This window comes from Osmerus mordax, chromosome 6, assembly GCF_038355195.1.
Source record: "Osmerus mordax isolate fOsmMor3 chromosome 6, fOsmMor3.pri, whole genome shotgun sequence".
Lineage (NCBI taxonomy): Eukaryota > Metazoa > Chordata > Actinopteri > Osmeriformes > Osmeridae > Osmerus > Osmerus mordax.
The window spans coordinates 11231212-11246776 of NC_090055.1; the positions used below are offsets into that span (position 1 = coordinate 11231212).

Genomic DNA, 15565 nt, shown 5'->3' on the forward strand with positions numbered 1-15565 from the left:
ATTTTTCATATATATTCCAAATGTCAGGTTAAACGGCGTTTCCATACGGTTGTATTTTGAAGTAACTCCATGACACTACGACGGAACTTCACAATATTTGGTAGTCGCTCACTTCCTCTTTACGGAGCGGGGAAATTTAACAGGATAGCTTGCTAACTAGATAAGGTAGTAAATCAACTAGAGCGCAGAAATAATATTTTTAGGTTACCATAAAACCAATGATTTGACGAGATGGACCGGTACGTGCTGGTTGTGTCTTTTAACCAAGAGGACAATAAATGCTCGGATGGTTTTAGACGTAAGTCACCCACATTGATCTACTGCCATGGTAGCAATATGCAAGCGAGGCTTTTAGCAAATATCTGCATACAGACAAAGCAGTATCTGACACAGATTACGTAGTCTACTGTAGCAGGAATGTACTACTTCACTGCGTAACCCTAACCCGTCTCGATAGTAAACCATTTGTGTACATATTGAATTTGATGAGCATTACGATGTAGTTAACCAAGTAAATGTAAAAATTGTCCTTTATTTATATCTAGCTTTGGACGTTGCCAAGCAGATATATAATAAACTTGGTGACATCTCAAGTCGTCATTCAAAAAGGAAGGTTTCTCCTATTCCAGGTAAGGTCATTTGAGCTCAGTAAAATATAGTTGACAGAATGTATTGAAGATACGCAGTTCACCCGTATCTTGTCTCTGCAGCATGCTCTCTCAGTGGAGTTCCAGCATGTCAGAAGTGGTACTTTGGCATCCAGGTATGCCAAGGAACATCTCAGGTAAGATGATGCTGAGGTGCTGCTACAAGTTGTGGTGATCAGTATAATTACACAATTCCACCTTTTAGGAATTGCATATTTTGTTCCTGTTTCTTTCCTGTAGTACTGCAGTGTGGAGTGGGAAGAGCTTGGGGCAGGACTGCAGAAGAGCGACAGCGAGGAGGAGAGTCCCTCTGCCTTGGAGGCGTGTCTAAGTGCCTTAGCAGACCAGGAGGAGCCGAGCAACCAGGCGGACATGCCACCTCTGACAGAGTGAGATGCAACTGCTCACTGCATGACTGTCTGGTCATGCATGCTGGGTCACCTGCATAGCAGTCATGCAGCACAGATATAACAAGCAAATCATCAAGGTCTCAGAATACCTTGAAGTTAGACTAAGTATCCGTTGTTGCTCCAGTTGTGGAGCAAGATTGCTTTGATGAACAGAATATCACCTATTTTACTCATTTACAACTCCCCCCCTCATATTTCTCTTGATTCGAACATGCCAACTTTGTCTGTTCCATTAGGCTGTATGAAGAAGCCGCAGAGGGACTACACCTGCTATCCGACAAACTTCCACCTCCAGGTAGCACAGCATTTCTCTCTCGATAAATACAACTAGACTATAGACTTTACAAACAGACACGCATTCAGAAGGACAACCACAAAGACTACCACACAAACATTTGACATACACCAACATGAAATGTGTTCAACTGTTTCCTTGTGTGCCCTCCCCAGGCAAGGCCCTGCTGGATGTGATCCTTCTCCAGGTGGATGAGGAGCCTCCTGGCCTGAGAGACGTCCTCCCCGTGATGGGCGCTCTCAAACAAATGCAGGCCTGGCACTCTGGCAAGGTGACCATAGTGACAGAACACACTGTCGGGTAAGGGTGCCTTTCTAACTAAACACATGTCCTGTGTGTTTTATATGACAGTAAGACTTTATTTATTTATTATTTTATTTTTCTACAAAAAAATCCTGTCTTGCTTTCATTAAGGTCGTACACTAGTTGTGAGTGACTTGGATGTTCAACTATTAATTTTTGAAACTTTATAATTATATGTAATTGCACCTGATCACACCAGATTTTTCTCAAAATGTGTCGTAAGATTTTGGCTTAGAAATTCTCAGGAGTAATAACTGCCTTTCGTTTGTAGATTGTTCAACCATTCTCAACACTGTGAATGTGAAACATAATGTTGAAACCTTTTTTCCCTAGTTGGCAGAAATCAGCTTCATACCTGTCTGCCAGCTTAATGGACCCCAGTGCTGTAGAGAGCTGCATTGACGAGAATGAGCTTTGGAGAGGAGGGCTTCTCATCAGAGAGAAAAAGGTAATATCGGTACACCTTGAAAACGTTACTCTGTAGCGATTGTTGCCTATAATTATAGTTCCAAACTATTTCTCAACTGTGGTGTAATTATATATCAATACCACCAGGGGGTGCATCATTTTCATATATCCTTAGCGGAGATCTAGAAGAGATGTTGGGATGTCTTAACTAATGTTAATGTTTCAGTACTGTAGTGAAGGGGTGTGAGTGTGTAAAGTCATTCCTAATCCAAAAATCTGACCTTGAATCGGATAAGTCCTAGAACATTTTGGGGTCGGGGTTTTAAGTTACAGACCTGATTTTTGAGTGGGCCAGATGATTCCCAGGGGTCAGGCCATCTCACTGGGTCTCCAGCCTAAGCTCACCAGGCCCCAGCTGAGCCCTGCAGGGCCTGGGAACCAGCTGTCAGTCCTGTGGCCTGGCCTGGCCTGGCCCTGGACCCCTCCTCTCTGATGACTCAGCTTTGATTGATCACTCTTTCGGGAGACGTAGACTGACGGCGAGAGCACAGCTGATGTATACCGATATACGTGCTGTGAATAATTTCCCCTTCCTAGTAGCCGGATAGCTACATCATGTTTGTTAGGGGCACAACGTGACGACAATCAAAACTTTATTTTTAGTTGCGTCCTTTCAGAAGGTAGACAGAAGGTACTCACTGTGTGAATCCCCTGGAACTAAAAACCGACTCCCATGGGTGTACAGGAGTGCCTGACAAGAGGACACCCTGCTGTATAGGAAGGATTATAATCACTGCTCGAAAGACTGCTGCTAACCCAGATTCTATCCATCTAATATTGCTGCAGACCTTGGCTGATTTGCAATGCAAATGTAAAAGACATGTAACTTCCTTGAGTGGGTCTACAGACATGCTATTTCCTACTCCTACTGCCACCCCTCTCCAGTTCGTCAGTTTTGTTCTCTTTTATTATGAAAATGGTAGATAAAGGTGTAATCTTTCTGTGTCTGTCAGGGTGTCGCAGAGCTAAGGTTCCAGGGCTTCTCTCTGAGATGTGGAAACGGACAGGCCTGGAGCAGCCTTATGACCTCTGACCCTGAAGCCCAGAACAACACCGACCTCAAACTCCACCCAGAGGTAACGAGCCTCCTAATGAAACTCTACCCCCTAGTGTGTGTGTGTGTGTGTCTCGTGGGTGTGTATCTTTTTAGGTGTTGAGGTGAGGGTTCACTTGGCAGGCTGTAACCTTCAGATTACTAGCCCGACTCCCTCACCGCTCAGCCACCTGACTCCCTTGTTTAAACAACAGTTGTAGCAAGGCCTGAAATATCCTTTTGAAAAATCAATGCGCTCAAACGGATGAGAAGTCTATTACCGCTGAAGACTCGAGGCCGCTTTGATTAAACTCTAGGCAGCCTGCTTCACTTCACACCCTAGATGTCATCAGTAAAGGGAGAGTGCGAAATGTTGTTCTAATGAGTTTTTGCGCAAACGATTAATCACATGCACTCACACTAGGGGTGGGCGATTGGTTGAAATTGATTTTCAATTACGATTCCAACAATGATGAAAACTAAATTATTGAGAGAAAACAATTTTTGTGCTGAATTTTGTTTCAGCGATGCTCTCGTTTAGTCTTGTTATCAATCCAGTACACCTCTCCTTTACAGCCGTGCGCTTCCTCCTCCCTAAAAGCCCAAACTCACTGTCGACCAGGTTTGCTATGTGCGTGCTACACCCCCAGCTCTTTGGTATTGGTTGTTGTGACTACAAATGCCTGTCAATGGGGAGTGCGGCAGTACTGACTGGTGTCTTTCAAGGTGAAGGTGTTCAAACAAACACCAATACAAAATGAGTTCTCCCCTCCCTTAAAGAAAGCTGCGCTCTGTCGGATCCTCCTTTTCTTCCTCTAGCTGGCAAACTAAAGCTGAGTATCAGCTTGGCCTCCATCCTTATCAGGATTCCCTGAGATTCTTAAGACATGAGATCGGCTTTCGTAATTTCTTCTGGATTTATAATAAATAATATAAGTGTTTTACATGTATTTAAAAATTACTTTGCTGTTGAATTATATTTAAAAAATCCACAGTAAAAATTACAAAAAAGTTCCATAAATGCATGATGTATCCAATGTTGTTGAGTAAATAGGATCAAATAATCCTGATGTCATCATTGACCAAAATAACTGTGATTATGATTTTTGCCATCACCGAGCAGCCTTAATACACACACACACACACACACACACACACACACACACGCGTGCACAAGCTTGCAATCTCAAGATGGATAAACTACCGTATATGACTTGCCCTTGAGCCATTTAAAGCCCCCACATACACCACACACACACAAATACAACACACACACACACTTTGTGATTCATACCCACTGCCTCCTGATTGGCGTCGTTAGCGAAGCTGTGTTTCCCGCCATGTTTATATGATGCTAAGCGCTGCTGTGGAGTCTGTAATTGTCGTGAGATGTAACTCAGCGTCGCTGTCTCCCGTGGTTACGGTTTAGCTGACGCGACGCCAGCCATCTGCTCCTCTCCATGCTTCCACCTGACTGCCACTGAAACGGAGTAAGAGAGGGGGAAATCTGCACCGTCAGTACTCTGGAATCCATGTTGTCTGACTGTGGTATGGTGAGAATGTTCAGTAATGTGAAGAGGACCAGTTTAAGGAAGAGGTTTGGGTTCTGAGGGTTAGCTGTGACATTTTTCAACGTTTCATTTCACCTTGCGGGTTGGTGTGAGTGGATGTTGTGTGTGTGTGTGTGTGTGTGTTCGTGTATTGTAAGGGCTTCTATCATCACCTTGTGATATTAGGACAGCGCCCCACCTTGAGCTCAACACTAGTCTGATAATGAACAGAACTGCCACAGACTGTAATCACAACCCCCCCCAAAAACAAATTTACAAAAGAGAACTGGATTCCACCTTACATAAAACCTTGAAATAACGAGGTCAACCTGCGGGTCTGATTAATAGTAGATGTTTTTGGGAAGATTAGTTGAAAGTGTTTGAAAAGAAAAGTATTTGTTGTTTTTCTGAAACTTAAAGTGTTAGAGGTAGCAGTCTTTGGATCGATGAATTTCAATCTCTTCACAGTGACCTGTGAACAGTTCCTCGCTTTCGTTTGGGAAATCGGTTTTGGGGCTTATCCCGACCTCTGGGAAAGGGAGCTGATTGGGTGAAAGCCATGCCAGCGACTTATTAAACCTCGCTCCGCTCTCTCTCTCAAACACACACACACATACACACACACAGACGAACGCACAGCCTGTTAATACCTGACACAGTGGGTGAACAAAGCTGACACTGTTGGGAAGCGGAGGGTCAATAAAAGTACAAAACATGCAAACAGAAGTTTTACCACTGTCACTCAACCCCTGTGACACTGGGGCATCCCATTTTATGGAAGGCCACATTTCCAATAGGGAAAGCCAACCTGTAGATTCTATAGAGTTCTGCATCGGTCACATGGGAAAGTTTACTCTCTGTCTTTGTCTGTCTCTCTCTGTCTCTGTGTGTACCTCATTTTAGGTGTACCAGTACTACCGGCCTGTCCTAGACCTGGTCCAGATGGTGACCTTGTCTGACCTCCCCAGCTTCTTGCGTTCCAGCACTGAGTTTGAACTGTATCCTTCCCACCACCATCTCCACTCCTCCTCTTCTCTCTTCTTGTGCCCTCAATGTGCCTTCAAGGTTGAGGAAGTGTGGTACTATGTAGACCTTTTTTATGTTATTATCCACCAGTGTTGGTCTCGATACAGAAACACTCAATAGATACTTTAGTCTGAAACACAGACAGTCACTTATTTACAGAGCAGACATAACCTTGAACCAACTTTTGGGTACGTTGAACCCAGTTTGCTGGGTAATGATTTGCTACTTGTGTCATGACTCGGCTGAACATTATCAACAGGACCTCTAAACAGCTGTCCTCTAGCTGGCCTTTATGGACGGATGTGTCTCCACTTCGTGCTAGGGTACTGTGTTACGTCACAGCTCCTTAACTCGTAGCACTAGGCGACTTTCCAGCAAATCGGTCAAAGCTAAACTGTTTCTGGACCAGCTCAGACCCTTATGTGGAAAGGTAGAGTGAACCTCTCTTATCATCCTATTAAAACATCAGTCATTCACAGTAGAGCCTGTGTAAGGTGTAGTTTTGAAATTCAGGTGGTCCCATTCTACAGCGTGTGTGTGTGTGTATCCAGGTGGGGGCGCTGTTCTCTCTGTCCTGTGTGGTCAGCAGCATGGTCCAGCCTCCAGCCAGCCAGCTCAGCTCTCTGAGGTGGAAGGAGTTTGTGGCCCAGGGTCCTAAGACTCTGCCTGGTAGGTGGTCTGTGTTTCATCTCCTCTGGACCTGTCTGCGACGGAGCCCAGTCCACACACAACAAATGAAGCTAAAGAAAACTACAATTGACAAACGTGAATTCTGTATTAATTTAGTATATAGGTTATCTATAAACCAGGCCTGTCTTTTTCTGAGACCCTAGATGAATGTTGCTCTAATTATACAAATAGAACATTCTAGACTAATCATCTTTTTTTGGTCTGCGGCAGTTCCTGACGTCGAGGTGAAGGGGGAGACCGCTCACTACTTCCTGTTGGTTCAGGGGTCAGAGGCTGGGGCCTGCAGGGCCCGCATGATACATTCGGCCAATCAGATCAATGGAGCTGCTGCCATGGCGACAATCCATGGCCTATTGAGAGAGAAGTCTCTGTCGTCTTCAGGTGAGAGGCTGACAACACAACAGACTTGGATGAAAACTTTAGAACTGTATGTACAGTAGTAACTTTTAACCAGGAATGATTTATTTGCAGAAAGGGTTTCGAAGAGGTTTGAAACTCCACCCTAGCCGGCTGTAGCATCCTGGGCTCTGTTTGAATACTGTTATCATACCACTTTTCTTTGTTCCTGCCTAGCACAGGGAAATTCCTCGTCTGACTTGGCCGGATGAGGAACAACTGCGCAGAGCACACGTTTCACCTACCCAGTTAGGGTTCGATCAAAGATAATTTCAAGGAGGACAGGAAGGAAAGAGATTTCCTAGAGATTTCAAAAAGAAAGAGAATTCCTCTGAAAGCCCCCACAACCCCCTCCCAACCCCTCCACAGTTGTAAACCACATTGTTGACTGAATGACTTATGGCCTGACCAGTAACGGACCGCAGAGGTCTAGGTCTTCCGTCGGTGTCTAATGTGGGCTGCTGTCAGGCTGATCTACAGCCCTGTGGGGCAGGCATGGCTCAGAGGCCTCCCTTTGTTGGGCTGATTTACCAAGCTGGGCTCTGCACTTTCTCCTCAGAGGGATGGCTGGAGGGATGGAGAGGGTATAGACTTCTACTGATGTCCGTAACCAGCTTCTCCTCCGTTGCTCAACACGGTGTTCTTTCTTCTTCTGGTGCTGGAGTTGTAAGACAGTCTCAATGCAGTAGCTTCTCTGACTCTTCACCCCCTGGTTGCTCAGATGAATGGCAAAGGCCTGTTAGAAAAGGCAGCCTTAATCCTGGAGAGAGAGAGACACAGGGGAAGGCAAAGCACCGTGCTGTAACACCTCTCTCTTTCCCCTCACTCTTTCTCTCTCACTCTCTGTAATGCCACCTCCCGCTGGCTTCAGATGGTGAAGTGTGTGTGAATGAATGTGTGTGCCTGCGTGAACACGCACGGATACGGATGCGTGCTTGTGTAATCGGAGCAGAAACTCCAGTGCCCTTCAAGGTCTTCATCTAAGATGGGACAGTGTCTCTTTATGGAACAGAGCTTCAAAAGAGACGCTGTCTTCTTCAATGTAACACTTCCCTTAGAAACATTTCTCCTGGGTCTTCTCCCTGTTTGCTGTTATGTGAGACTGTCTTATAACAAGCTGTATTGTTAAGTAGGTGTATTCATTGTGTAACTATTCAGGTTAAATGGAATGTCTATATCCTCAGAGACTGCATGACCCAGCCCAAGGTGGCTACATAATAATGTTGGTTTGTTTATATTCTTACTAGTTTAGATAGATGAATAGATAGTTTGATGTTTTGTACATACTTATGTCAGTAATGACAACAGAACAGTATTATGACTCGAAATAATGTTATCAGTGACGGATAAGTATCGGATCAGAGGCAGTCGGTGTTATCTTGACAAAGTTGCCTAGAAGGCCAGAGTCTCTGCTGTCCCTGACTCATCCTCCTCTCCCCCCAGCAGGTGAGGTTGCTGACTGGCTACGCCCCCTGCCGCGGCTGACCGGAGACCAGCTGCTTGAGAGGGAGAGGAGCGTGATGAAGATGCAGACGCTTGTCCTGAAGGAATGCCTGCGTGAGTCCACCAAACCTTACACACACACACACACACTCAAGTTTTTTTTCTATCTTAGTGGGGCCCGACCATTCACTCCCATTAAGAATTGTGTTACTGCCAACCACTAACCCCTATCCCTAACCAAACCCTTAATGTAATTCTAACCCTAATTCTAAAACCCCATGAAAAAAGCATTTGAAGTTATAGGGCCCAGCAAAAAGGCCCCACAAGGTGTATTCATGTTTCACTATACTCGTGAGGACATTTGGTCCCCACAAGGGTGGTTAAAAAAGACCACACACACGTAAACATGAACCGCCAGTACTGTATCCCTGTTCTGCTTGTGTGCTCAGGCCGCAGGTTGGCTGGCTCCCAGACTCCCGGCACCGTGCCTGTCAACGACCTGAGGGCTCTGCTGAGCCTGGCCCGAGAGCAGTACCTGCAGATCCACCAGCCCGGGCCGCCCTCCGCTGCCCCCTGTCTGCCGGAGCAGCAGCAGAATCAAGCTAACCCCTCCACCACAGCCACCAAGACTTCCGGTAATCATTTTATTTTCTGCTGTCACCCGCAAAAAACAAAATTCACAACACAGTTCAAGTAAACATGCGTGCAGGCAGGGTTGGATAATAGTGCTTTTTTTTTAAAGACCACACCCAGTATGTGTATACGTAAGTAAACACATAATTACACCTCTTCCTGAATGCTTTAACTGTTAAAAACAGTTTTGCTAAAATCCACTAAGAATGAGTTGATTAGCTGTTAGACCTAGCTGCAGATCTCAGTGCCTCTGTTTAGCCAGCCATCTGTTTGCTCGGGCAGAGTCGAGGCAGCGCTCCAAGACATCCGATTGGCCAGAGAGGAGCGTTCTGAAGAACCTTGAGAACCTGCAGAGTCGGCGCCAAAAGAGAAGGTCAGTCTCTCACGTCGTCATTCCACTTTCAGGAAGCTTACATGTTTACAAAGAGCGTTTTCACACACACTCACACACGCAGCTCTCTACTAGAGCATGGGTTTAGCACTGTATAAACAAAGTTAGCAGATGCTATCATGTCAACTGTCAAACCACAAGTTTCTGTGTGCCAATGAATCTAATGGTTTAACTCTGTACCCATGTGTGCGTGTGTGTCTGTCAGATTTGGTCTGCTGTCGGGGCCTGGCTCCTCCGACAGTCTGCTGGGTCCTAAAGACAGCCCCAGGGTCGCCTCAGCCACGCTGGACGCCAGGGAGCTGCTCCGACACTTCACCCCCGACGGCCTGCCCACAGGAGAACTGCAGCCTCTACAACTCAGAGTACAGGGGTACACACTTGCTAGTATACACACTAGAGACCAGCTTCATAGCTGCAGAGTTTTAGTTTACACTCTACCTGTATGCGACTCCATATTTAGTACACACATTTTTGACACTCTAACTGGTACACACACATTCCTTCCAAACTGCAGAGAGATGCCTTACAAATACATACACATCATCTAGTACACACATGTCTTATCACAGACACCACTTAATACCTGGCACGTATCGACAGGGAATACCTGTACCCTAGTGTGCAGAAAAACATATCCGACAGGTCGGTCCTTTATCTAAAATGTAATAATTGGTCTACTTTGTGTCCAGCCACTGGAAGCTGGGAAGTCAGGTTGATCACTGATTGAAAGGATGAAAGGGAGAGAACATCATGTGCCTTAGCAGTTTTGAAAGGGCTGCAAGCGGGTCATTCATCTGTCACTATCCCCTCAGAGAAAGGCCTCCATTCTTCTTCACAGGGAGCTGTGCCGTGAGCATGAATTAGACACTCAGACATGCAGTCGTTTGGATTTCATGCGCTTGTTTAGTTACGTAAGAGACAAAGTAAAGAGTTTGTGTAAGATTTATTACATTCTGAGAGCTACAACTAAGGGTGTTTTGTGTTTCTAGATTGCAAATGGAGCAAGGCACTCACAAAGCTAATACTTAATTTCTGTCTCCAGTTTTAGGAGTTTAGGAGCTCTGAGCTGGCAGAAAATGTATAATCACACGTACATTTGTAATTCTTTTTTACAGTTAGCAATGTCAAAGTTAAGTTTGTGTCTGTGTGCAAACATGTGTTTTTGACTTTTGAATTATTTGTTGTTGTCTCCAGGGGAAATGCCTTCCAGCTGTCTCCACACTTGACCCCACGGAAGGTGACCCAGCTATCATTCAGCAAGGCAGCCAGCTCCCACTACCACGGCATAGAGTAGGTCCACCTCACCTGCCGACGCCCCCAGGCAGACCCGTACAGGCGTGCCCTGGCCCTCCGTCCAAACGCTTCCATTTCAACAGCCGTTTCATGTTTCTCCCCGCTTCCAGGTTCTGTCTGGACAAACACAAGGCACTGGAACGCGACTGGCTCATGGTCAAGCTACAGTCGCGCCTGATTCGCTACGAGACCCAGACCACCTGCACCAGGGAGCCCTGCCCGCTCGCCTTCGCCCTCAGCCCCGCCCCCTCGCCTGCCGTGCTGTCAGAACCAGGCAGCGTCCCGGACGGGGAGTCGCTGCTGCTGCAGAACGCAGACGTGTCCCGCCTCAAGCGCCGGTCCTGGGACACAGACCCTGCTGGTTACCCGCGCAAAAGGTCGCGAACCCACGCTTGTGGCCAATAGGCTGTTGGTGTTTGTAGGGTGTGGTTGATATACGCTTCCTCACATGCAGACTTGGCTAGAGAGATCTGGAGTTTACCAGCTTCGTGTCTGTGTATCGTTGGTTTATTGGTAATAGGTTCTGATTCCCAGTGTGGGATTAGGCTTACTTTAGATATGTGTAACACCCGTCAATCAAGCACTCTTTTCAGGGAGGATTCAATAATCAAGAAGTTGTTTTTTTTTGCCTGGTCTGACAGACACTTAAGTGACTCCACAGCACCCAACGGTCTTAAGCTTGTCTCTGTATTAGTCTTAGCCCATTATCCTTAGTCACCAGCAGTTCCTTGTTAGCTGCTGCTTGTAGATTGTTCAGGTGATTATTCCGGGTCAGTCAGGTTTACCTATCTGCACGCCAGAGAGAAGGATAAGCAGGACTTATCACCAGGATTGTAGCAGGACACATCCTCCTTCAGAGAAGTGTGCCGGGGAAGTCAAACTTGCGATAGTTTTGCATGTCTCAAGGGAATGAAATCAGAAATAACACAACAGCGGTGTCTCTGTTTTCAAGACTGCTGCCTGTGAAGCACGCATACTCTCTTTTTCTGTCTGTCTGTTGTTCTCACTCTCTCTCTTACTCTCTCTCTTACTCTCTCTCTCTTACCCTCTCTCTGACTCTCTCTCTCTTACCCTCACTCTCTCTCTTACTCTCACACACAGAGACTAACTCACACTAACTGGCTAACACAAGCCTGTGTGAACATGTGTGTTGCGTGCAGGCTGGTCAAGTCGGAGAGCAGCGAGTGTCTGGGCTCTCAGGGAAGCAGCAGCAACACACACCCCGCCGTCCGGGCTCTGAGGCAGCAGCCAATCAGGACCCAGTCCTCCTCGTCCTCTTCCTCTCCTGCTTCGAGACGGGCCCCCCTCCCCGACCCTCCCCCGGGGCCCCCATGCCCCCGCCAGGCCCGCCAGCCTCCGCAGGGAGGAGCGGGGGACCAGACCAGCAAGGAGTCCCGCTCTCAGAAACACATCAGGGTAACCCCCCCCTCATTTCTCATGCTGTTTCTTTACGCTCCTGGGGACAGGATAGCACTTTTGCTTGTTCTTGATGAGAAAATGTGAAGGAGATTACCACACCAGACTGTCGCCACACCACACTGGTTAACAAAGACACACACATATAGACACACACTGTTCCAATCCAGCTGCTTGGTATCAAGCAGAATGACCTTGGTTTGTTCTGATAACTATGCAAACAAGTCCTATCAACTAGAAGTAGAAAAATATGAAGCCCCGTTGATAAATCCAGAATTAACTGGTAGTTATTTTCCAAACAAAAAGGACCAAACCCCCACACACACAAGTTTTTAAAATTCAGTTATTTCCTGTTTGTTGGTAAAGATGCTGAGGGAGGTTGTGGCGAAGACACTGAACCAGCACGGGATCACAGGCCAGCACGAGCACTTCAGCGCCTGCAGTCAGAGGCTGTTTGAAATCTCCAAATTCTATCTGAAGGTCAGTCTCACTCACCCCCTTTAAGACGTCCCCCGTTTGAGGGCGTGGGTAAGGGGGGCAGTAAAGCTACATCGAAACTGTCCAATGGAAATAGAGTGATGGCTACATCGCTGTCCTTGTTTTCTCTTTTTTTGTCTCTAACCTGTAGCTTTACCTTCCTTTACCAGTACTTCCACTCTCCTTTCTCTTACCCTACAGGCTTGTTTTATCAAGAGAGACATCCTTTCTGAACCTATCTGTAGCCTACAAACTCATAGTCTGTCTCTCTCGTTCCCTCTGTATTTTTCCCGCCTCATTTGCACTGTGCGCGTACATAGACACAATGTGAAACCAGCCCGTTTAGCTCAGTTATGAGGAAGTCACGCGTCTGTCCTACTCTTCCAGGATCTGAAAACCTCCCGAGGTCTCCACGAAGAAATGAAAAAAGCTGCGCGCAGCAATGCCAAACAGGTGCCACAACCAGCAATTGATCTCAGTATATTGTTTTTTACTGCAACAAAGGAAAAGTCAAATGAATGAAAGAGACAGAAATGCCTACGCTAACCCCTAATAAGCAGGAATCGTTTCTTGTGTTCATGTAGGTAATTGACTGGGTTGTGGAGAAGGCCTCAAAGAAGTGAGAGAAGGGAAGCCGTCTTGACAGTTTTTCAACATGTTTTCACACCGCGAACATCGACTGAAACTTCTCGTCTCCACGGAAACACCTGCCAAGTCAGTTGAGATGCGAAACATATTTGCATTTCTTTTAAAGAACCTCTGTTTTAGGATCTTTTATAACGATGACGCTAATTAGCCGTCACATTTTAAAGTTGGTTATTCTCAAGGTATTTTAATTATTTATTTTTTGTACATTTTCCATTTAATTATGTTGTGCATGTCTTTTTATCCGATGTGTTTTAAACCACTGTGTTGTTCTGAAAACCTGTATTTATTTCTGCTATTCACATGACATTCGTTTATTTGTGGTCATTTGTAACTAAATAAAATGTGGTAATAACCTTATCCGGTTGTTAGGTTGTTGTATACGTGTTTGCTACTGTACATTATCTTTGATAGCATTATCAATGCAGTCTATTAATTTTAACCACTCAACCATGAAATAAGCACCCTAATGCATATTAAACTCATTCTGAAACTGCATACAAAACAAGATTTAAGAAAATATCAGTAACTGGATAGGATGACATCTTTACTGTCGTCGCTACTGCAAAATGACAAATTGCCTAAAAAATGTATCCATAAAGTAGCTTTCTTATTACACAATATGATGACAAAGATGGCATATGTTGCCAGTAAACTACCAAATAACAACAAAAGTTGTATTGTGAATGCCTGGATTTAGTGAATCTATAGCCCAGTTGAGCCAAACTGGAGCAAGGCAAACGGTTTGCCCTTACACCCTCTGAAACCACTCCACGCTCAGCAAAAGACATGCACGTGTGTTTACACGGCACATCAACCTGGTGTGTATTGTAAGGCTTACCCTGGATATTTTATAACAACTAACCATTACGGTCAACAGACATGGTATTCAAACTGGTGTACGATTACAAAACAGCTGACGTTACAAAGATTATTCGAAAATTTAAGGATTTGAGCTTTCATCAAAGTCCCTTGATCTCACCATGTTGGTGGACCGTTTGTGCTGTGCCATCTCGACACATATTTTGCACACACATTCACACAGTTAAATGCACACACCATCTCTTTTATCACTTGGTTTCCATGCCCAGGAAGGGTAGAGGGAGGTGAAGAAGGTGGACTGGGGGGGTGCTGGAGGGTTTGAGGGGTAATGTTGGGACTTGGCAGCCAGAAACATTCCTGCCCAACATAGGGCTATTGTTATCCATTTGAGAAAAAGAAGGAAGAAGGATGGGAACTAGGGGTCTGGACACTAGATGGCTCATGCTGGAATGTCATGAAAGACCAACATGCAATCATGCTGGCTGGGATTTTTCTTCTGTGACTGTACAATTCTGGTTGGTTATCATACAATTCATTGTTTGTTAATTGGTGAGGGACTATACATATGTCATAGGTTTACAAATTTGTTGTAAATTGGATGTCAACATCCAGGGAGTCAGGTGGCTGAGCGGTTAGGGAAGCGGGCTGGTAATCTGAAGGTTGCCAGTTCGATTACCGGCCGTGCAAACTGACGTTGTGTCCTTGGGCAAGGCACTTCACCCTACTTGCCTCGGGGGGAATGTCCCTGTACTTACTGTAAGTCGCTCTGGTTAAGAGCGTCTGCTAAATGACTAAATGTAAATGTAAACATGTTACTTTCACCTTGTATTTTTAAGTAAATACCAGTGGAGATAATACCATAGTCTCTAATTATTGTGTGTTCAGTAGTGAACTACAGTATATACAGTTGCTAACTGTATTGAACCCAAGACCCTCTGAGGCTACACTTGACAATCACTTCTGGTGGAAGTGTGCAACAGCCTGTCTGAACCTGTCAGCTTGTCAGGAATGCAGTTGGAACAGTCTGAGATGAGACAAAAGGCATCTGACAGAGTTGCCAAGCCCCCTCCTCAACCAAACCCATACAGTCAGAAACACACACACACAAACATGCACACACACACAGACACCATGTACCCAGGCTTTCGTGGGGGCCCTCAGCGTCCAACAAAGACCATGCTAATTGCTGATTGGAATTCCTACAGACCTCTCTTGATTTAGAACTTTGACATTCCCAGTCTTTCAATGCCACTGTGTGTGTGTGTGTGTGTGTGTGTGTGTGTGTGTGTGTGTGAATGGCCCCTTCTGAATTATGGCTCTGAGCTATGGACAGGGCCTCTCTTACACTCAACAATAGTTTGTGTGGCTGATACTTTCTCATTGTTCAGACCTGGGCATGTAAACACACTGTTGTAGCCAAGATAGATGGATGTGTGTGTTTGAGTGTATACGTGTAGGCATTTTGCAACTTGCCAAATTTAACTCTTTGTTTGAAGGCGACCAATGCTTTTTGGGGAAGGTGTTCAATAAAGCCATAGGCAGCTTAAGAGCACTTATGAGTTTTGGATGGCTTCAAAAGAATTCCTTCCACTTGTCTCTCAACAACGGAGAATAATGAACTGCTGCC

The 15565-nt window shown here is 45.6% G+C and overlaps 1 protein-coding gene across 1 annotated transcript; it reads left to right on the top strand.

Moving 5' to 3' along the window:
- The first annotated feature begins 231 nt into the window (after nt 1–231).
- Nucleotides 232–13407, top strand: mtbp (MDM2 binding protein). Its single transcript, XM_067238281.1, has 22 exons — nt 232–298; nt 546–629; nt 711–784; nt 888–1036; nt 1294–1352; nt 1508–1652; nt 1989–2103; nt 3077–3199; nt 5610–5704; nt 6096–6162; nt 6284–6401; nt 6633–6803; nt 8265–8375; nt 8711–8896; nt 9177–9267; nt 9491–9655; nt 10480–10575; nt 10689–10955; nt 11739–11994; nt 12361–12474; nt 12859–12924; nt 13056–13407. Exons 1-22 carry the CDS (start codon nt 232–234, stop codon nt 13092–13094), a joined length of 2658 nt encoding a protein of 885 aa, XP_067094382.1. The 3' UTR covers nt 13095–13407.
- The last annotated feature ends 2158 nt before the right edge of the window (nt 13408–15565 follow it).